At 45.9% G+C, this 22,846-nt stretch overlaps 1 protein-coding gene across 3 annotated transcripts in view; it reads left to right on the top strand.

The window, feature by feature from the left end:
* Window positions 1-22,846, top strand: part of MED12L (mediator complex subunit 12L) — a 1,012,447-nt gene that overhangs the window by 134,313 nt on the left and 855,288 nt on the right. For all 3 annotated transcript variants that reach the window (XM_075340741.1, XM_075340740.1, XM_075340739.1), the window contains exon 9: window positions 20,987-21,136. In XM_075340741.1, the coding sequence (XP_075196856.1) occupies window positions 20,987-21,136 (150 nt within the window). The remainder of the gene's footprint in view (window positions 1-20,986; window positions 21,137-22,846) is intronic.

The following is a 22,846-nucleotide window of genomic DNA, read 5'->3' as shown; positions in this document are numbered from 1 at the left end:
ACTGTGGAGAGCTTTGTGGGCGAGAACAAGCAGTTTGAATTGGATCCTATGATATATGGGCAGCCAGTGCAATGACTGGCACAGAGCAGAGGCATCCGAGTAGCGGTTAGCCAGATAGGTGACCCTGGCTGCTGCATTAAGGATTGACTGTAGAGGAGAGAGTCTAGTTAGGGGGAGACCAATTAATAGAGAGTTACAGTAGTCCAAGCGAGAGTGGATCAGGGCCACGGTGAGGGTTTTTGTCGTTTCCATTGTGAGAAAGGGGCGGATTCTAGAGATGTTCTTGAGGTGCAAGCGGCAGGTGCGGGCAAGAGATTGTATGTGGGAGGTGAAGGAGAGATCAGTGTCAAGTATAACCCCCAGGCAGCGGGCTTGCGGCCTAGGACTTATCGTTGTGCCACACACAGAGAGGGAGATGTCAGGTTGAGGAAAGTTGGAAGATTGAGGGAAAAGAAGAAGTTCAGTTTTGCAAAGGTTAAGTTTCAGATAGAGAGCAGACATGACATTGCAAACTGCAGTCAGGCAGTCACTGGTGTTCTGTAGTACAGCGGGGGTGAGCTCAGGGGAGGAGGTGTATAGCTGTGTGTCATCAGCATAAAGATGGTACTGAAAGCCAAATCTGCTGATGGTCTGACCAATTGGGGCAGTGTAGAGGCAGAAAAGAAGAGGGCCAAGGACTGAACCTTGAGGGACCCCAACAGTGAGAGGAAGAGGAGAAGATGTGGAGCCAGCAAATGATACGCTGAATGAGCGGCCAGAAAGATAGGAAGAGAACCAGGAAAGCACAGTGTCCTTTAGGCCGATAGAATGGAGCATAGAGAGAAGGAGATGGTGGTCAACAGTGTCAAAGGCAGCAGAAAGGTCAAGAAGAATAAGCAGAGAGTGGTCACCATTACGTTTTGCTGTCAATAGGTCATTGGTCACTTTGACAAGGGCAGTTTCTGTTGAGTGTAAAGGGCGGAAGCCAGACTGTAAAGGATCTAGAAGAGAGTGAGAGGAGAGGTAGCGGGTGAGGCGAGAGTAGACCAGGCGCTCCAAGAGTTTAGAGATGAAGGAGAGATTGGAGACTGGTCTGTAGTTGCTTGTGCAGGACGGATCGAGAGAAGGTTTTTTTAATAATGGAGTAATGATAGAGTGTTTGAGGGAGGAGGGGAAGATACCCGAAGAGAGAGAGAGATTGAAGATTTTAGTTAGGTGAGTGGCGACAACCGGAGAGAGGGACTGGAGTAGAGGTGTGGGGAAGGGATCAGTAGGGCAAGTTGTAGGACGAGAGGAGGATAGGAGCCTGGAGACTTCCTCCTCTGTGACTGGGTCAAATGTGGAAAGTGAGCTGGATGGGATATGGGGAGGGATGGGATTCACAGGGCTTGGTGGCTGGGAGCTGATCTCTTGGCGGATGTTTTTAATTTTCTCTGTGAAATACGAGGCCAGGTCATCAGCATGAAGGGCTGTGACAGGGGTCTGTACTTTGGGACTGAGGAGGGAGTGAAAGGTGTCAAAGAGTTTTTTTGGATTGTTGGCAAGTGAGGAAACAAGGTTGGTGAAGTAGGTCTGTTTGGCGAGGTGAAGGGAATAGTTATAGGTCCTTAACATGAACTTGTAGTGGATGAAGTTTTCTGGTGTGCGGGTTTTCCTCCATAGGCGTTCGGCGCTCCTGGAGCATCGCTGGAGAAATCGAGTTTGTGATGTGAGGCAGGGCTGTTTTACTCTGTGTTTGGTCTTTCTGAGGGTGAGGGGCGCTACTTGGTCTAGCGTAGTCCTGAGTGTGTCATTGTAGTGCTTTACAGCCAGATCAGGACAGGAAAGTGAGGATATAGGGGACAGTGATGCGTGTAAAGAGTCTGAAAGTGTCTGAGAATCGATGGCCTGTAGGTTTCTGAATGTGTGATTGGTGGGAGTGTGCTGGGGCGGACGAGGGTTTGTGAGCTTGAAGGAGAGGATGTTGTGGTCAGAGAGGGGAAGAGGTGAGTTGTCAAAGTCAGAGATTGAGCAGAGGCGGATAAAGACCAGGTCAAGGGTGTTACCATCTTCATGTGTCTCTGAGGATGAGAGTTGTGAGAGGCCAAGGGAGGTTGTGAGAGATAGAAGCTGGGATGCAGAAGGGGAGGAGGGGCTGTTCATGGGGATGTTAAAGTCTCCTAGGATGAGGGTTGGTAACTCTGAGGACATGAAGTGCGGCAGCCAGGCTGAAAAGTGGTCAAGGAACTGGGTGGGTGAGCCTGGTGGACGGTATATGACAGCTACTCTGAGGGGAAGGGGGTGGAAGAGCCTGATGGTGTGGACCTCAAAGGATGGGAATGAGAGTGATGGAGCTGGGGGGATGACCTGGAAAGTGCACTGTGGGGACAGTAGTAAGCCTACTCCACCACCATGTCTGTTTCCAGGTCTTGGTGAATGGGAAAAGTGTAAACCACCATGAGAGATGGCAGCAGGGGAAGTAGTATCAGAATCCTGAATCCAGGTTTCAGTTAGGCCTAGTAAGTTAAGAGAGTTATTGAGAAAGAGGTTGTGGATGTAAGGAAGCTTGTTACATACAGACTGTGGATTCCAGAGAGCACAATTAAAAGAGGGAAGTGAGGGTGTACAGGGAATGTTAATAATATTGTCAGGGTTTCTATGGGAGGTGGGGGAGGGGGTAAAGTTAGCCTGGGGTGGGCCGGGATTAGGAGAGATATCACCTGAAAGAAGTAGGAGTAGAAGGAGAAAGGTCAGATGGTTATTGGACTTGTGGCATGGCTTTTTTTGGAAGTCCCTGGAGCTTGATTGAATCAGATTATTAAGATAGGTGAAAAGAGCCTGGGAGCTGTACATAGGAGAGGGGAGGAGAGAGGGGCTGATGTGGATGAGTGGTGATTGAGGTGGGACAGGGCGGTGAAAGTGAACAGAAAAAGCACATAGGATGATAGAGATAGGAATAATAGTCAAGGTTAAAACAGATGGTGTCAAAGAGTAATTTACCTGCAGACTCCTGCTCTGACTAACTGCCATTGAGGTAACTGCCCAGCACTTCGCAATGATGGCACTTTGCAAAAGATGGCACGCATGCAGGCACCTCACACGCGTGCACCCCTTAAGAAAGACACAAATATATAGGGCTGACTAGAGGGGTAGGTGAGGGGGATTATGGGAGCTCAGCTTGTTAAGGGAAATCAACAAATGCTGATCACACCAGGGGATGATTAAGGAATCAAAGGGAACAGGACATTTGACACCCACCCGGACTTCCAGTCTACACAGATTTACACCATCCACCATCAGATAACATTTACAAAGAGGAAGATACAGTCATACATCAGTGAGTATTACATAGATTATGAAAATGACAGAGCATACATCACAGGAAGCAGAGTTATATACCAGAACACATATTCACCCAATGCAGTGAGGAACAGACAATTCACTTGACAGGAAGCAGAGTTATATACCTGTGTGAATTTATCAAGCTGAATCTAACTATGTACAGTTGAGGCAGAATTTTTTGCAAATATGTCCTCGTTGGAAATAATTTCCATGACTAATGAAGATAGGGAAGCTTCTGAAACCTATCTGCCACATGTGAATGCTCCCTATGGGTAGGACTTAAGGCCGCTTTACACGCAATGACATCGCTAACGCGATGCCATTGGGGTCACGGAATTCGTGACGCACATCCGGCCTTGTTAGCGACGTTGTTGCGTGTGACACATACGAGCGACCGCTAACAAGCAAAAATACTCACCTTATCGTTGTTCGTTGACACGCTGTCCAGTTCCCAAATATCGTTGCTGTTGCAAGACTCAGGTTGGTTGTTGTTCCTGCGGCAGCATACATCACTATGTGTGACACCGCAGGAACGAGGAACATCACTGTACCTGCGGCCTCACGCAATAAGGAAGGAAGGAGGTGGGCGGAATGTTCGTCCCGCTCATCTCCGCCCCCTCCGCTTCTATTGGGCAGCCGCTTAGTGACGTCGCTGTGATGCAGAACGAACCGCCTCCTTTCACAGCGACGTTGCCAGGCAGGTAAGTAGTGTGACGGGTCCGAGCGATGTTGTGCGCCACGGGCAGCGATTTGTCCGTGACGCACAACCGACGGGGGCGGGTATGCATGCTAGCGATCTCGCTTGCGAGATCGCAGCGTGTAAAGCGGCCTTTAGGCTATCTGCGCACACTGAGTTTTTGGTGCAGATGTTTTCTGCATCAAATCTGCACCTTCTAGCAGAAAAATGCACCAAAAATCACATGCATTTTTGGTATGCCATTAATTTTTCATAAAGCAGTCAATTGCTGAAAGGGCTGAAAAATGCAGGAAAAATGCATCAAGGATTGACATCCTGCAGATTATCTTCTGCACCAAATCTGCAAGGAAAAAATTAGCAACATCCGCACAGTACTTCAGAATTCTCATTGACTTTACTGGCATAAGGATAGGAATAGCGATTTGTGTCAAAACTGCACCAAAAGAAGCATCAAAAACAAAGTGTGCGCACGCACAGCCTTAGACCTATACGGCAGCTTTAATATCGCATGCACGGACAGCAGAGCTGCCACTAGGAATTTCAGGGTCCCATACTGGCAAAAGTTCGGGGCCCCCTTGATGCTCCACCCCAGCTCCGCCTCCGCCCCAGCTCCGCCTCCACCCCAGCTCCGTGAATCTTCCACAGTCCCACTGCCACTCTTGGAAAAACTTCACTTCTGTACTACAACCTCACCAATCACAAATTAACCATTCACATTGAACACCGTATCACACACACAGCCATCAGATTTTGTTTTTGCCCAAAAGATTTTTTTAAGCCTGCCACCACGACAAGGTGGACTCTTTTGGCCGGGCCCTACTCTAACTTTTTTTTTTTTTTTTTAAATCTAACTTCTTTGGTATATATTTATTTGTGGTATATCTATTTTTTTTTCTTTAAGGGAATGTGTCACATACAAGTTTTTAAACTAATTGAAACCAAATTGTGAAAATGCAGACTTGTGAATTTAGACCTAACAACCCCTTCAAAGGGAATCTGTCACCAGGTTTTTAACACCTAATCCGAGCGCAGCATAACATAGGGGAAGAGATCCAGATTCCAGCGATTGTCACTTATTGGGCTGCTTAGTGTAGTTTTGATAACATCACTGGTTAATCAGCAGGAGATTATCATTACAGAGATATTTGTCATGCTGCAGGTAGTCCAGCATATTCATGAGGTCTGTATAACTGCTAGATCTGCAGCAGAGAAAACATTGATTTTATCACAATGAAAGAAAACAGCCCAGTAAGTGACACATAGCTGGAATCAGGGCATCTGTCTCTACATAATGCTGCTCTCCAATGGGGGAGTAAAAACCTGCTGACAGATTCACTTTAACCCCTTCACGACCGCTGACGGATCTACCCGTCATGGAGCGTGTGACATTAAGCCCTGCCCCCTGCCGCGGGCAGGTTGCGGCGATCCGCGAACATATCAGCTGTTCTCAACAGCTGACATGTGTGCCTGCATGTTATGAGTGGAATCGCTTCCACTCTCAACATTTAACCCCTTACATCTCGCTGCCAAAGTCTGGCAGCTAGATGTATATGTGCGCGGCCATGATTTTCACTTACCGCCGCGCCTCACCGGAAGTCACGTGCGTGATCTTGTGACTTTTGGTGGTTGCCATGGTAGCACAGGGTCATGTGATGACGCCTGTAGCTATAACGAGTCACTTTCTGTTTCACTCAGCCCGGAGCCGAATGAATCAGGAAGTCATCATATCTGCTGTTTACAGCTGTGATCAGCAGATAGGGAAGAGCGATTGGATTGTTGATCGCTATAGCCCCCTAGGGGGACTAGTAAAATAAAAAAAAAGTAAAAAAAAAGTTTGAAAAAATAACAAAGAACAAAAAACCTAAAAGTTCAAATAACCCCCTATTCACCCCATTGAAAATTAAAAGGTTAAAAAAAAAATAAATATACACATATTTGGTATTGTTGCGTTCAGAAATGCCCGATCTATCAAAATATAAACTCAATTAATCTGCTTGGTAAATGGCGTAGCGGAAAAAAAATTCCAAACGCCAAAATTACGTTTTTTGGTCGCCGCAAGTTTTACGCAAAATGCAATAATAGGTGATCAAAATGTAGCATCTGCGCAAAAATGATAGCATTAAAAATGTCAGCTCGAGATGCAAAAAATAAGTCATCACTGAGCCATAGATCCCAAAAAATGAGAACGCTACGGGTTTCGGAAAATGGCGCAAAACGTACGCCACTTTTATTGGACAAGCTTGTGAATTTTTTTTTTAACCCCTTAGATACAATTAAACCTATACAAGTTTGGTGTCTACAAACTCACACCAACCTCAGGCATAACACCCACACATCAGTTTTACCATATAGTGAACACAGTGAATAAAACATCCCAAAAACTATTGTGTGATCACACTTTTTTTGCAGTTTTTCCACACTTGGAATTTTTTTGCTCTTTTCCAGTACACTATATGGTAAAACTTATGGTTTCATTTAAAATCACAACTCGTCCCGCAAATAACAAGCCCTCATATGGCAAGATTGATGGAAAAATAAAAACGTTACGGCTTTCGGAAGAAGGGGAGCAAAAAACAAAAACGCAAAAACGGAAAATGCCCGGGGGCTGAAGGGGTTAAGGCTCTTTCAGCAGATAGATTGAATCATAGATAAGGCTGCTTTCACACTACGTTTATTTAACATGCGTCCTGAACGTTTTTTTAACGCAGAAACGGATCCAGTGCAAATGCGTTTTCATTTCAATGCATTTGCAATGGACTAGCGTTAACATGCGTTCACCTGCGTTTGCGTGCGTTATAGTGAGGATCCAGCGACTTGCAGTTTTTTTAACATCTTTCAAAAACGTTACTTGTAGCGTTTTTGAGCTGCGTCCAACTTCTGCAAATTGCTGGATCCTGACTAAACAGCACGCAAACGCATGTGAACGCTGGCGTGCTGATAGGCAGGATCCTGCTTGCTCTACTGAGCATGCCCAGAAGCCAGCCTCCGTGATCAGTCTATCTCTCTCCTCCCTCTCTGTCTCTCCCCTTCTCTCTCCTCCCTCTCTCTCTGTCTCTCCCCCTCCCTCTCCCCCACCTGAGAGCTGCGGACAATCGTAACCAAGGTAAATATCGGGTAACCACTTATCTTAGTTACCCGATGTTTACGTTGGTAACGTGTGCAGGGAGCCCGGCTCCTAGCAGCTGCAGACGCTCGTGACCAAAGTAAATATCGGGTATCCAAGCAAGTATACCCGATGTTTACCTTGCTTACGAGCCTCGCAGCTGTCAGATGCCGGCTCCCAGTCTGGCACGTTTAGTTCCCCTCACTCCCGATCACATGACTCCAATGCCCGCCCCTAAACATCCAGTGACAGGATCCTACAAAATAAGACATGCGTTTGCATGCATTTTTTGCTGTAAAAGCAGGATCCGCTTTTGCAGCAAAAAACCGTTCAGGACGCATGTTAAAAAGACGTAGTGTGAAAGCAGCCTTAATGGCTAGATAGATAGATAGGTAGATGGATATGTGGCGCCCCTGTGGCTTCAGTCACCACAGGGTACTGCACCTCACTTAAGGTGCAGTACTCATCTTGGATCCAGAGGAGGTCGGTACCAGTTCCACAACACAAACTTATACACACAACCAGATTGCCCTCCCCATTGGGGACCGGGCTAGGGTCGGGTCTAAAGGTAGTCACCAAACATGGGGGGCAGCCACCCACTAGTGACAGGGAACCGGGGGAGGAGCAGCCACCATGGGGAGTTAGGAGCTTACACAACAGTTAGTGTTCTCCAGCAGGAGAGAACAGGAGTGGGACTGGTGCGGTTCAGGGTGCAGAGCATTATGGTGGTACAGACTTCACGTTGTATCACCAGAATCTGCAGGACAGTGGGATTGCATGTCCCTCTGACAACCACGAGATCCCAGAGCACAGTGCCACATAAGGGTTCAGAGTCGTGATTAGAGTCAAGACCGTCAGCGGCCCCTCGTCACCTACACACGGGACAGGAGCTAACGCTACACGAACCGTGATCCCCAAGTAGCTTCAGGCCACGGAAATCCATCTTTAAAGGAAGGGCCCATCGACCACCGTACCGGTTCTAACCTCCAATGGATCTGGGATCGGCTGGGGCCCATCACGGCTGGAACCACAGCAGCTGATTCAGCCTTTTGATTGCCGTCGCCAGCGCTTCGGCACCAACGGCCACTACTCTTCTCATCATCCTCCCCGGGGCCTCACTCCACCTGTGGGGAGAAGAACCATCCTTGCTGCAACACCATCCGCCCCGAAGGATAACGACAGCAGCGGCGGCTAATCCCTGGCCACGTACCACAGGTGGCGTCACAAGACTATCATCCTCATCATTCCCTACCATCATCCAAATCCCCTTTTACTGTACACCTTGGGACCACGAAGCCAGTCAGGGCCACCTGAGACATCCCTGACCCGACATCACCGGCCCGGCGATGAGTAACATTTAACCCCTGCGCCGTGGGTGCTACAGATAGATAGAAGATAAATAGACAGGTAGAATCATAGATAGATAGAGGAATAGAGAGATATAGAGAGGAATAGATAGATAGTGGGGGGGTCTCACAGCAGGTGGGGGGGTCTCACAGCAGGTGGGGGGTCTCACAGCAGGTGGGGGGTCTCACAGCGGGTGGGGGGTCTCACAGCAGGTGGGGGGGTCTCACAGCAGGTGGGGGTCTCAGCAGGTGGAGGAAGGTGAGAGGTGGGAGAGGAGGCAGCAGATGAGGGAGGGGGGCAGCGGCTGATGGGGGAGAGCGGTGGCAGATGGAGGGGAGGCAGCAGATGGGTTCAGTGGCGGTGGATGGGGGGAAGTGACTTCTGCAGCCGGCGGCTGTGGGGCGGCGGCTGAAAGGAGAGAGTGTCTATAACTTAACGATCACTCCCATCGGCTTCTACAGACGCTGGAGTGAAGGTGAGGGGAGCGGTCTCCGGCCCCAGATCCACAGTGATTGGAGAGATCGGTCACAAGGCCGATCTCTCCAATCAGAGCTGGGGGCGGGTGAAACTGAGGTCACCCAGCTCCAGCCAATGATCGGTGCTACAGCTGCACTGATGATGGCTGGATTTCAATGTTTCAACCATTTTCAATGGCTAAAACATTACAGTGGCTGTGATTGGCTGAGTGGCGTTCGTCAGCCAATTACAGCCTCCTTAGGTCCGGGGAGGAGACACCACCCCTCCTGAGGTCAGGCAGAGGACCCCTCCTCCCTGAATCTAAGATATTTGCAGCAATCGCATCCACCGGGGCTCCGGGGCCACGATTTCGCCATGACGTACTGGGTATGTTATGGGTCCTTAAGTACCAGGGAGCCATGACGTATCCAGTACGTCATAGGTTGCTAAGGGGTTAACACGTTTTCAGGCGCTACGGGCCCGCTCCCACTTTGGGCCCCTGTGCGACTGCAGGTGCTGGACCGCGATATGTCTGCCAGTGCAACACCCCCGCCCCCTGCCCTTGGGGCCCAGTGAGCAGAGGAATGAAAGGGGAGGAGCCCGGACTGTCAGCCGGGCCCCCCTCTTTTCAACGGGCCCCATACAGGAGTCACACTAGTAATGCCCTGATGGTGGCCCTGACGAACAGCAATCCTTGTTAACGATCACAACTCGATAGTAGCATAAATTCCAAATCTGCTGGATTTTTTAATTGTCGATAGCAATCAGCCTTTCCAGCATATAGTGGAATGTAAGGGCTCATTCACACATTAGTTATGTGTATGGTACGAGAAAAGTGAATCGATTTTGATTGGTGTTTGAAATTTAATTTCTATTTAATCTTTTCCATTTGTTTGTCATCTTTATCTTCAGTGTGTTATTGGTTTTCTATTACATGCAAAAAACCGCAACAAATTCTCGCACTAGGATACAACACGGATGGTATCTGTGTACTGTCCATCCTTCAACTTAAACCACAAATTGGATCAAAGAAACAATTTTTTTTTTTTGCTGACAGGTGATTCTCCAAAAAGATTATGTCTGTAGAGTGTAACCCTCATACTGGGTACAAATACATCCCAGATACAACACATATGTGAAACAAATACTTATTTTTGGAGTTTTTTGGTTGGAGAAAATCATAGTTAACACATAACTCCCAATCAAATGGCATAATAAGTTAGTGATGCAATTTTGAAAGTCACAGACAAATCACACACATTTCTTCAATTCACAGCTTGAACAGGTCCATCTCAATAAATTAGAATATCACCTTTTTTACCACACTTTTTCCTTCCACTGAACTTTCCATTAATATACTTGGATACAGTACTCTGTGAACAGCCAGCGTCTTCATTAACCCCTTCACCCCCGGCCACTAAAACATCCTAATGACCGGGCCATTTTTTGCAATTCTGACCAGTGTCACTTTGACAGGTTATAACTCTGGAACGCTTCAACGGATCTTGGCGATTCTGAGATTGTTTTTTCGTGACATATTGTACTTCATGTCAGTGGTAAATTTAGGCCGATATTTTTTGCGTTTATTTGTGAAAATGTAGGAAATTTGGCGAAAATTTTGAAAATTTCAAACTTTGAAAATTTATGCCCATAAATCTGAGAGATATGTCACACAAAATAGTTACTAAATAACATTTCCCACTTGTCTACTTTACATCAGCGCAATTTTCGAAACAAATTTTTTTTCCATTAGGAAGTTAGAAGGGGTCAAAGGTCATCAGCAAATTCTCATTTTTCCAACAAAATTTACAAAATAATTTTTTTTAGGGACCACATTACATTTGAGGTGACTTTGAGAGGCCTAGGTGACAGAAAATACCCAAAAGTGACCCCATTCTAAAAACTACACCCCTCACACTGCTCAAAACCACATCCAATAAGTTTATTAACCCTTTAGGTGCTTCACAGGAACCAAAGCAATGTGGAAGGAAAAAATGAAAATTTTACTTTTTAACACAAAAATGTTACTTTAGCCATAAAATTTTCATTTTTACAAGGGAGAAAAGAGAAAGTACACAATACAATTTATTGTGCATGTTCTCCTGAGTACGCTGATACCCCATATGTGGTAAAAATCAATTGTTTGGGCGCACGGCAGAGCTCGGAAGGGAAGGAGCGCCATTTGAATTTTTGAACGCAAAATTAGCTGCACTCATTAGCGGACGCCATGTCGGGTTTGAAGACCCCCTGAGGTGCCTAACCAATGGAGCACCCCCACAAGTGACCCCATTTTGGAAACTAGAGCCCTCAAAGAATTTTTCTAGATGTTTGGTGAGCACTTTGAACACCTGGGGGCTTCACAGAAGTTTATAGCGTTGAGCCGTGAAAAGAAAAAATTTTTTTTTTACAACAAAACGGTTGCTTCAACTAGGTAGCTTTTTTTTCACAAGGGTAACAGGAAAAAATGCACCATAAAATGTATTGTGCATTTTCTCCTGAGTACGCAGATACCTCATATGTGGTGGAAATCAAATGTTTGGACACACAGCAGAGCTCGGAAGGCAAGGAGCGCCATTTGAATTTTTGAGTGCAAAGTTAGCTGCACCTGTTAGCGGACGCCATGTCGGGTTTGAAGACCCCCTGAGGTGCCTAAACAATGGAGCTCCCCCACAATTGACCCCATTTTGGAAACTAGAGCCCTCAAATAATTGTTCTAGATGTTTCGTGAGCACTTTGAACACCTGGGGGCTTCACAGAAGTTTATAGCGTTGAGCCGTGAAAAGAAAAAATTTTTTTTTTACAACAAAACGGTTGCTTCAACTAGGTAGCTTTTTTTTCACAAGGGTAACAGGAAAAAATGCACCATAAAATGTATTGTGCATTTTCTCCTGAATACGCAGATACCTCATATGTGGTGGAAATCAAATCTTTGGACACACGGCAGTGCTCGGAAGGCAAGGAGCGCCATTTGAATTTTTGAGTGCAAAATTAGCTGCACTCATTAGCGGACGCCATGTGGGGTATGAAGACCCCCTGAGGTGCCTAAACAATGGAGCTCCCCCACAAGTCACCCCATTTTGGAAACTAGAGCTCTCAAATAATTTTTCTAGATGTTTGGTGAGCACTTTGAACACCTGGGGGCTTCACAGAAGTTTATAGCGTTGAGCCGTGAAAAGAAAAAAATTTTTTTTTACCACAAAACGGTTGCTTCAACTAGGTAGCTTTTTTTTTCACAAGACTATCAGGAAAAAATGCACCATAAAATGTATTGTGCATTTTCTCCTGAGTACGCAGATACCTCATATGTGGTGGAAAGTAATTGTTTGGGCGCATGGCGGGGCTCAGAAGAGAAGGAGCGCCATTTGACAGCAAAATTGGTTGGAATCATTAGCGGACGCCATGTCACGTTTGGAGACCCCCATTGGTGCCTAAACAGTGGAGCTCCCCCACAAGTGACACCATTTTGGAAACTAGAGCCCTCAAATAATTTTTCTAGATGTTTGATGTGCACTTTGAACACCTGGGGGCTTCACAGAAGTTTATAGCGTTGAGCCGTGAAAAGAAAAAAATTTTTTTTTACCACAAAACGGTTGCTTCAACTAGGTAGCTTTTTTTTTCACAAGGGTAACAGGAAAAAATGCACCATAAAATGTATTGTGCATTTTCTCCTGAGTACGCACATACCTCATATGTGGTGGAAATAAATTGTTTGAGCGCATGGCGGGGCTCAGAAGAGAAGGAGCGCCATTTGACTTTTCAAACGCACAGACGCAGTGCACTGATCGGCCGCTGCAGGACGCACGGTCGGATGCGATAAAAAAAAGCGTCGGGGATACGTAAAAAAAAAAGTCACGCCAAAAATTGACCATGGATGCAGATACGTTATGTGCATCCCTGATCAGCGCTTGGTGGGATGCACGGACGGATGCGATACAAAAAGCGTCGCAAATACGGAAAAAAGTCACGCCAAAAATTGAGCAGGGATGCTGATCAGTTATCTGCATCCCTAATCAGCGCTCGGCGGGACGCACGGACGGATGTGATACAAAAAGCGTCGTGAATACGGAAAAAAGTCACGCCAAAAACTGACCACAGATGCAGATCCGTTATCTGCATCCCTGATCAGCGCTCGGCGGGACGCACGGACGGATGCGATACAAAAAGCGTCGTGAATACGGAAAAAAGTCACGCCAAAAATTGACCATGGATGCCGATCCGTTATGTGCATCCCTGATCAGCGCTTGGCGGGACGCACGGACGGATGCGATACAAAAAGCGTCGGGGATACGAAAAAAAGTCACGCCAAAAATTGACCATGGATGCCGATCCGTTATGTGCATCTCTGATCAGCGCTTGGCGGGACGCACGGACGGATGCGATACAAAAAGCGTCGGGGATACGGAAAAAAAAGTCACGCCAAAAATTGAGCAGGGATGCCGATCCGTTATCTGCATCCCTGATCAGCGCTTGGCGGGACGCACGGACGGATGAGGTGTAAAAATGGACAGGGGATACGGAAAAAAAAAAGTTATACTCACAGTACCCAGAGGACTAGCAGGAGGATCACTGACCAGAAGAGCTGCAGAGGAACAGATGGCAGAAAGATGGACAGCTTTACAGGAGCCGCAGGCAGATCAGCAGAATGCCCAGGAAGGACCCAGCGATGGACGCAGATGTGATCAGGCCGGTGAAGACAGGTAAGAGGACGTCGGGGGAGAGCAGAGGGGGAGAGGGGGGGGTGAGAGCAGAGGGGGGGTTGAGAGCAGAGGGGGGGGGAAGCAGAGGGGGAGGGGGTAGAGCAGAGGGGGAGACCGGAGAGGGAGCTGCAGAAGCAGAACAGAGATAATGGGGGAGGCAGTCAGATCGCGGGGGGAGCAGATCGGGATGTCGGGGGGGGGGGGGGGGTTGGGGGGAGCAGATCGCGGGGGGGGGCACCGGAGGGGCTATCACGGCAGCGCGCAGGGGTACCACGGGAGCGCGCACGGGCTGGCTGCAAAGTGAGCAAAGTACTCATGTGCAGCAGCAGCGGTGACCTCAGCTACGGCGGCGGCAGCGGCGGCAGCAGCGGCGGTGGCGTGGTACCACAAGTACCAGCCACTGCACGCTGCAGACATGTTGGGGGAGGGCTCGCAGGCCAGCACAGGCCTGAGGAGGGCGGCCACCGGCAGATCAGACCACCCCACTGCACACTGATTGGAGCGATTGCGCGTCATAGCACGATCGCTCCAATCAGTGCTGCAGGGGCTGGGGGCGACATGTTTGAGGTCCACCTATGATATGCTGCAGCAGCTGCGGCATCTCATAGCTGGATCTCACAGGATCGCACTAATTCGGGCATTATTTTTGCCGAAATTAGTGCGATCGATGTGGTTGGCGGTTCAGATTTGAACAGCCAATCACATCGATCGTCGATAGGGGGTGGCGATGCCGCCCCCCCTGGGGTCAAGTAAAGGTCCCCTGCTGTAAGAAACAGCAGGGGACATCATTTGAAAGCCGTTGCTATGGCCACGGCAATCAAATGAAGTTTAGGCAGTAAAATTACGTCCCTGGTCGTTAAGTCACGTTAAAATAGGACGTAATTTTACTGCCCGCGGTCGTGAAGGGGTTAATGACCTTTTGGGGCTTATCCTCCTTGAGAGTGTGTCAATGACTGCCTTCTGGACATTTGTCAAGTCAGCAGTCTTCCTTATGATTGTGTAGCCTACTGAACTAGACTAAAAGACCATTTTAAATGTTTAAGAAGCCTTTGCAGCTGTTTTGTGTTAATTATTCTAATTTTCTGAGATAATGACTTTTGGGTTTTCATTGGCCTTAAGCCATAATCATCAACAGTAACAGAAATAAACACGTGAAATAGATCACTCTGTGTGTAATGACTCTATATAATATATGCGTTTCCTTTTTGTATTGAATTACTGAAATAAATGAACTTTTTGATGATACTCTAATTTATTGTGATGCACCTGTATATGATTTGATGTCGAGCCCTAGCACTAGCGTTTTTACTTTTTAACTAATATTCAGAATGGGTAAAATCTTCGAAAAAAACAATCTCATGTTTCTTTCTGAATTCACAAATATCTCACAAGTCAGTCTGTAAGAAAATTTTCCTCTGAAACATTATTTATTTTGGCCTGATTTATGAGAGCAGCATTTGGGTTTGCACGGTCTCCCCATGGACTTTGCACTTGTATGTAGGTGTAAAAAGAATTTAAAAACTGATCCCAGCAAATATGCAAGAAAATGATTATTTATCCAGAACCTCTTCTGAGGATATGGATAAATAATGGATATGGATATGGATAATGGATTCTCCATTAAGGGAGGGAAAGAACTTGACTTTTAAGAATATTGTAATGTATTTGTGACTTCTCTGTGTGGAAGTAGGCTTCTGAATAAGTTAGATACATTTTTGGAAATAGATGTCATAGCTTTTTATTACTTTCCTCCTTTGGGGTTGGGGATTTGAACTTCAAGTTCCCACTAGGTCAGGCCATGCTACAATGACTATTATATCTATATTCTATAAAAAAAGAAGCGCCGAAACGCGAGCGTCGGGGAAGGCGTCACATCTATACCCCGGTGTCTGGTGCCATTGCAATAATCAGGTGAATGTCCTTTTTACAACTTGTACTTCAAGCGCCATCACCTTGATGGCGTTAGCACTGATCACTGGCTTATGATCAGGTGTTTATGTGCACTTATATATGGCAAGTAACACAATTATCTATGGTTATTTAACCCCTTATTGCACATGAAAACTTTATATCACTCCTTTTTCTTTTATGGCGGCATAATGATTTTCTATTGATCACATATATTGTACAATACATGATATCTTGCATTAAAAAGCACCTTACTATATATATGTACATATACTTTTCTGATAATTATATATGTGTGCGCCATAATTATTACTTCATGCAGCACAGTTTTATGTAATTATAATTTTGAAATATTTATCTATGATTTCAACATGTTATTCTCTGTGCATAAATTGGCTTATTTTGTGACGTCCTATTTGACTCCAGTTAATGGCTGGTGTCTTATGAGATTTTTTTTTATTGAATTTTATACTAATAAAGTTTGTAATTATTATAGATTCTTGTTCGGTCTCCCCCTCTTTTTGGATGTTTAGTTTTTCCGAATGATCTTTATGGTCTTGTGAGCCCCCACATACCGGATATTATTATAAGTACACAATTAATTTATACTATATACTCTTTAACCCCGATGTGTGGCATGAGCTTATCTTAATCAGCGTTTGTGATACTATATTCTATAAAGGAGTGAAGAGATGAAGAGGTGGTTATACGTATAATGTATAACTTTATAGGTAAATGTCTAGAAGCACTGCAACTGGGAGCTCATGGTAGCCTATGGGCCTCTTCAGTGTGTCTCTTCACTGTGCTTGTGGCTCATCTTGCACTCTCAAAGGGAGCCTATCCGGTCCCTAATGCCCTCCAACCAGCAGCATTCACATCTGTATGACCAAATTCCCTGCCTTAGCTTGTATAATGTTATTCACTAAAATCAATGTTTTAAAAAAAAAATATATAATTTATATACTCATCTGTTCCTGTGCTAATTAGGGATGTGACTAGTCAATGGGGGATTGTTTCCCTAGACTAGTCGGCCCTTTTTCCATGTTAATACGCCCCTGTTGGTGTGATAACATGATTTACACAAACTGGCGTCATCGCAACTCCTGGAAATTTCACGCATGCCTGCGGCTTTGTTCACTCACGTTGAGCCTCTTCAGAAGCCGGGTGTTAGCGTACCGGTCTCAGAGAGATGCACTGTGCATGATTAGAAGAAGAGCTTATACACTTCCGATCATGAGCAGTGCTCCTCTCTGAGGTCAGGACATTTACATCTGGCTTCAGAAGAGGCTTAATGTGGGTGAACAAAGCTGCACACATTCATGAGATTTCCAGGAGCTGGACACAGGGTTGACTAATCTGGTGAGCTAATGCTCCATTGACTAGTCACAGTCCTAATTAGCATAGGAACAACGCAATTTATAATTTTTTTCTTTAAAACATTGATTTTAGTAAATAGTATAATACAGGGCTGGTTAGGCAGGGAACTTAGTCATAAAGACATGAATTCTGGTGGGTTGGATGGCATAGTGGACTTGACAGGTTCCCTTTTAGGCCTAAGCCACACGGCGAGAAAAACGGTGTGAGTGGAGTGCGATAAAACATCGCATTCCACTCGGACAAATTTTAGCCTGTGTGTCAGCACCCATGAGCGATTATTTTCTCAGCCCTAATCAGACCGAGAAAACAATCACAGCATGCTGCGATTGTAATGTGGGACTCTTTCTCTTGCATCCATTCAAGTGTATGGGGTGAGAAAAAAATCGCACTGCACTCGCGGTACACCAGTGTACCGTGAGTGCAGTGCAAGAATGGCAATAGCCAGCAACGGAGGAGAGAGGGAGATAAATCCCTCCCCTCCTCAGTGCTGGCCCACCCCTCCTCAGAGCTGGCCCGCCTCCCACAGCTGAGGTCCGCACGCACAGTCGGACCTCAGTCGCAGGGATACTAGCATAATACTCGGCTCTGCTGTACTGCCAGCGTGAGCCGAGTGTCATGCGAGGATTGCAGTAGTGCCCCATGTGGCCCCAGCCTTAAGCTACGTTCCCACAAAAAGCTTTTAGAGAGTTTTTGATGTTGCAGGATCTCTGCATAATTTCTTTACCTATTATTTACATTAGGATACTAGTATTTTTAAATGTGTTTTCTTAACATGCATTTTTGACTGCAGTTTTTGTCTCTTGTTGGTGTGTCATGCTTTAAAAAAATCTGATTTGTTTTTGATACTTCCTGATATTTGGCTTTTTCAAAACTTTATTGACATAATTAGCTGCAGATTATATGCATTTTTTTATACGTTTCCGCTGCAGAAACACACTAAAAATGCATTTGCATTTTTTTGGTGCAGATTTTCTGCATTTAACTCCTTGACAACCTAGGATGTATATGTATACGTCCTATGCCACCTCCCCCGGTTACCACGGGCTTCTGTGGTGAGCCTGCTGTAATCCCTGTACATGTCTGCTAATCTGTTCAGCACACGTGTGGCAAATAGGTGCGGGAAGATTGGAGATCCACTCGAACCTGTTAACCCCTTAAATCGCGCGGTCAGCGATCAAACAAGGCGGGGACCATGCTGTTTCCCGCCGCCATTGGCGGCCCCTTGACGCGATCATGTGGCACCTATGTGTTGCCAAGTGCGTTGTCAGATGATGACCCCTGTCACTGTTATAATTCACTTCCTGTGAATGCTGCAAAGCGCCGGGACTCATAAGAGATCAGCATTTCTGCTGATCAGAGCAGTGCTGAAGCATGGCTTTGAACAGCACAAGCGATCGGAGTGTACAGTCATAAAGTCCCCTGGGGTACTAATAAATTCAGTAAAAGTAAAACTTGAAAATTACGTTTTTTGGTTCACCGCAAAATTGCATTCAAATACAATAACAGTCGATCAAAACATTGCATCTACACAAAAATGGTAAAATTACACAACAGCTCAAAATGCAAAAATTTAACCATCACTGAGCCCCAGATGCTAAAAAATAAGTAGAGTACGAGTGTCGGAAAATGGCGACAAACACAATATTCTTTTTTTGAACAAACTTATGAATTTTTTTTCACCACTTAGATAAAAGTAAAACTATATATGTTTGGTATTTCCAAACTTGTACTGACCTGGGGAATCATAATCCAAGGTCAGTTTTACTATAACTTAAACACGGTAAATAAAAAGACCCAAATCATTCGTTCAATTGCCCCTTTTTTGCATTTTCACCGCACTTGGAATTTTTTTTCCCATTTTCCAGTACACTATATGGTAAAAGTAATTGTTTCATTCGAAAGTACAACTCGTACCACAAAAAAAAAGGCCTTCATATGGCAAGACTGACCGAAATAAAAAGTTATGCCTCTTGGAAGAAGGGGAGGAAAAAAACAGTAAAGGGGTGAAGGAGTTGGTGTAAGGGCGGCTTTGCACGTTGCAACATCGCACGTGCGATGTCAGTGGGGTCAAATCGAAAGTGACACACATCCGGCATCACTTTCGACATCGTTGTGTGTAAATTCTAGATACGATTAACGCAAAAATTAGCGCAAAAGCGTCGTTATCGTATCATCGGTGCAGGCTCCGACTTTTCCATAATTATGCTGCCGCGACAGGTACGATGCTGTTCCTCGTTCCTGCGGCAGCACACATCGCGAGGAACTTCACCTTACCTGCCGCCGGCGGCTCTACGGAAGGAAGGAGGTAGGCGGGATGTTTACATCCTGCTCATCTCCGCCCCTCCGCCGCTATTGGCCGCCTGCCGTGTGACGTCGCTATGACGCCGCATGACCCGCCCCTTAGGAAGGAGGCGGGTTGCCAGCCAGAGCGACGGTCGCAGGGCAGGTGAGTGCATGTGAAGCTGGCATAGCGATAATTTTCGCTACGCCAGCTATCACAAGATATCGTACCTGCGTCGGGGGCGGGGACTATCGCGTGCGACATCGCAGCATCGGCTTGCGCAACGTGCAAAGCCCGCCTAAGTCTATGGAGAAAATCTGCACATAAAACTCAGCATACTCATAAGAGAAATTGATAGAATGCAGATGTGAAACACACCCTGCAGGTTAGTTTACATTGCGGAGAAAAGAAGCGCAATGGGTAGTAGATTTCTGTAAATCCCATCCACTTTTCTGGAAGTGTAAAGGCTCATGCGCATGTTGCGTAATTGCATGCATTTACGCTGTGTATTGCACTGCAGCATAAATGTATGCGTCCTGCGTCCCCAATCTATGTAGATTGTGCATGATACGTGCGCACGTTACTTTTATGAACGCAGCGATTTGGGTGCTAAAATTTTGACCCAAATCCATGCATTCATAAAATGAGCATGTCAATTAATTTGTGCGTTCTGGATGCAGCTCCCACTCTGTCTATGGTGGGGGCAGCAGCCATAGCGCATGAAATCAGCTTTTTTTATACAAAAAAACCTGCATTCATTATGCAGTGTTTCTGCAGCGATTTGAAGCGCACAAGTGCTGTTAAATCGCTGCAGAATATTCAGCAGTTACGTGCGTATGAGCCCTAAAGGCTGCTTTACACGCTATGACTTATCATGCGTTCGCATGTGTGATTGCACCCGCTCCCATCGTTTGTGCGTTACGGGCAATTTGTTGCCTGTGTCGCACAAAGTCATAAACCCGCATCACACGTACTTACGTTCCAAACGACCTCGCTGTGGGCGGCGAACATCCTCTTCCTGAAGGGGAAGGGACGTTCGGCGTCACACAGCAGTCGCCCAATAGAAGCGGAGGGGCGGAGATGAGCGGGAGGTAAACATCCCACCCACCTCTTTCCTTCCGCATTGCCGGCGGGACGCATGTAAGCTGTGTTCATCATTTCCGGGGTGTCACACGGAGCGATGTGTGCTGCCTCGGGAACGATGAACAACCGGAGCACAGAAGGACATTCGATTTTTAGAACATGAGCGATGTGTCAACGAGCAACTATAAGGTGAGTATTTTTGCTCGTTCACAGTCGCACGTAGCTGTCACACGCTATGATATGTCAAACGATGCCGGATGTGCGTCACTAACGACGTGACCCTGACGACATATCGTTAGATGTATCGTAGAGTGTAACGTGCCCTTAAGACGATGTGTTTTTGACACAGTGAAAATATGCAGCATCAAATCCTCACCAAAAGCTCATTGTGTGAACATAGCCTTACTTGATAGATCCAGTGAAGATTATTGACTGTTGAGATTTACATTTTCCTCTACATTTGGTCAATAGATTTTGATGCTTTGTTCTGTCACCTTGTACTTTTTTTGCTAATTCTGTAACCAGTCCTTATGGTAGGTTCCTCTTGTGATTGGTTATAACAGTAAGGTCTACACACTATGATAAATATGTATTATTCAGTTATTAATATTTGAGTACAGCCATGCTGTATTTCTTGGCTATGATCAATCATTACTTGATGAATAATATAAAAAGCAGGATTTCAATTTACAAGTATCACAATCCATTTCACTATATGACTATGTTGCTTTCTGCAGACTATCACCCTTTGCTGTCCAAGTGCCTTGGTGTGGAACTATTCCACAAATGAAAGTAAAAACACAAATCCAGGTTCTCCACTGGATCTTCTACAGGTTGCCCCATCCAGCCTGCCAATGTCGGGTGGAAACTCACCATTTAACCAACAGGTATGAATCTATAAAAGAAACCAAACAAAATCCCAGGATTTACTACTAGAAACTTTGCATAGACTACTAAACTTAATGTTATTGGCGTCATTAGGTATAGTCCAGTCCATATACGAAACAAAACCCCTTTACCCTGAACAAATTCCAAGAAAGCGTTTTATTGGGTTTTTTTTGGTAGTAGTACATGTAGGAAAAAACATACTAAAAGTTTACCAAGATAGGGTTACCACAAAGGGTCCAAATGTGAGGTCAAAGAATATGGCCGCCAAAGCTGTAAAATGTTAAAGCAAGTTGCAGACAAAGTACTTTGCGACCATCCCGGTTTTGCAGACCTGTTGCAAGAACTTGAGCAGTTGTATGCTCGGACACTGACAGGGGAGAGTGACTTGAATTCGGTCATCACTTCTACCTGCCTTAGTGAAATTGTCAACCTCTTGTCCACCAAAAGAAACGGATTCTCCGCTCACTCTTGCACCAGTAAACTATGGCTGAATTACCAACAGATGGTAGGAATTGCAAGGGAGCTTATCGAGGTCGATCGTACAGTATCCTGGCTGATGCACCTTCATGCTGTAGCCGAATGTTTGCCCATTCTTGCAGCTGCTGGGCATGGGAACTATGTGAATGCCGCCTACCTTTACCTCCAGTCTATGACCACTCTGGAAGATGATAGGCCATCAGTCTTCCATAGATTTATGAATGGCTTGCATGTTGTAAGGCGTACTGATCAGTGCTGGGCAGGCCTGGGTTGTGAAACCTAGTCATCGAGCAAGCTCTGATGTGCTCCCTAAAAACTGCAGGAGGACTCACCAGAGGAAGTGGAATGTCCGAACATCAGAGGGCCTTGTGGACTCTGTCTGTGCCAGTGTCCTCTTCCTACAGTGATGCAATGCAGGGTTTCACTCGCCAGAGCTTTGTCACCAGTGAACAATACAAGGAGGCAAGAACGTCAAGGACGAGAAGAGATCGTGAAGACCTGGAGAAAATTGCAGATAAACTCGAGACCTTTTCACCTTTCTCTGATGAAGTGTCTCTTCGCAACATTATCACCGATGTCAATGCAAATAAGGATGTGAATGTCCATAACCTGTTCACCATTGGCAGAGAAATAGTGGCAACAATGGAGGGTCAATCACTGTTTTCAGTTAAGTACAAGCGGTCAATGAAAGCCAAGACCCTGGCATCCAGTGAGGCAATTGACGTTGCTAAGGACAAAACAAAAGACCCCACTCTTTTGTTCCAAAGGTTTCTTGTGGTGTCTCAAACTGCTGATCTTTGCCTTGATGAGGTGATGGCCTATGAACTTTTGCCATACCCACCATCCTCTTTAAGGTAAAACATCTCTTACGCAAACCAAACACAGCACAACTGATGGCTGCTATAAAAGAACAGAGGTCAGATGACGCAGTACTCAAGGATGTACCAGAAGTGGAACATTATGTTCTTGACAGAGGTTCTCTTCTCCATCGACTGAAGTGGTCAGAAGGAAAGACATGTTGTTCAATCGCTGAAGACTATGCATCTTTCACAGTAAAGCACTATGGTAAGGCTACGATAGTATTTGATGGTTGCATTGGAGGACCAAACACGAAGGACATTACCCATCAGCGACGGCGCAAAAATCGAACAAGTAACAAAGTGAACATTGCTGAAGGAACAAAATTTGTCGGGAAAAAGGAGGACTTCCTTTCGAATGTGGAGAACCAACAG

The sequence above is a fragment of the Anomaloglossus baeobatrachus genome, chromosome 3, assembly GCF_048569485.1.
Source record: "Anomaloglossus baeobatrachus isolate aAnoBae1 chromosome 3, aAnoBae1.hap1, whole genome shotgun sequence".
NCBI lineage: Eukaryota > Metazoa > Chordata > Amphibia > Anura > Aromobatidae > Anomaloglossus > Anomaloglossus baeobatrachus.
Note: the sequence above shows the minus strand (reverse complement) of the source record. Positions and strands in the feature narration are given on the sequence as shown.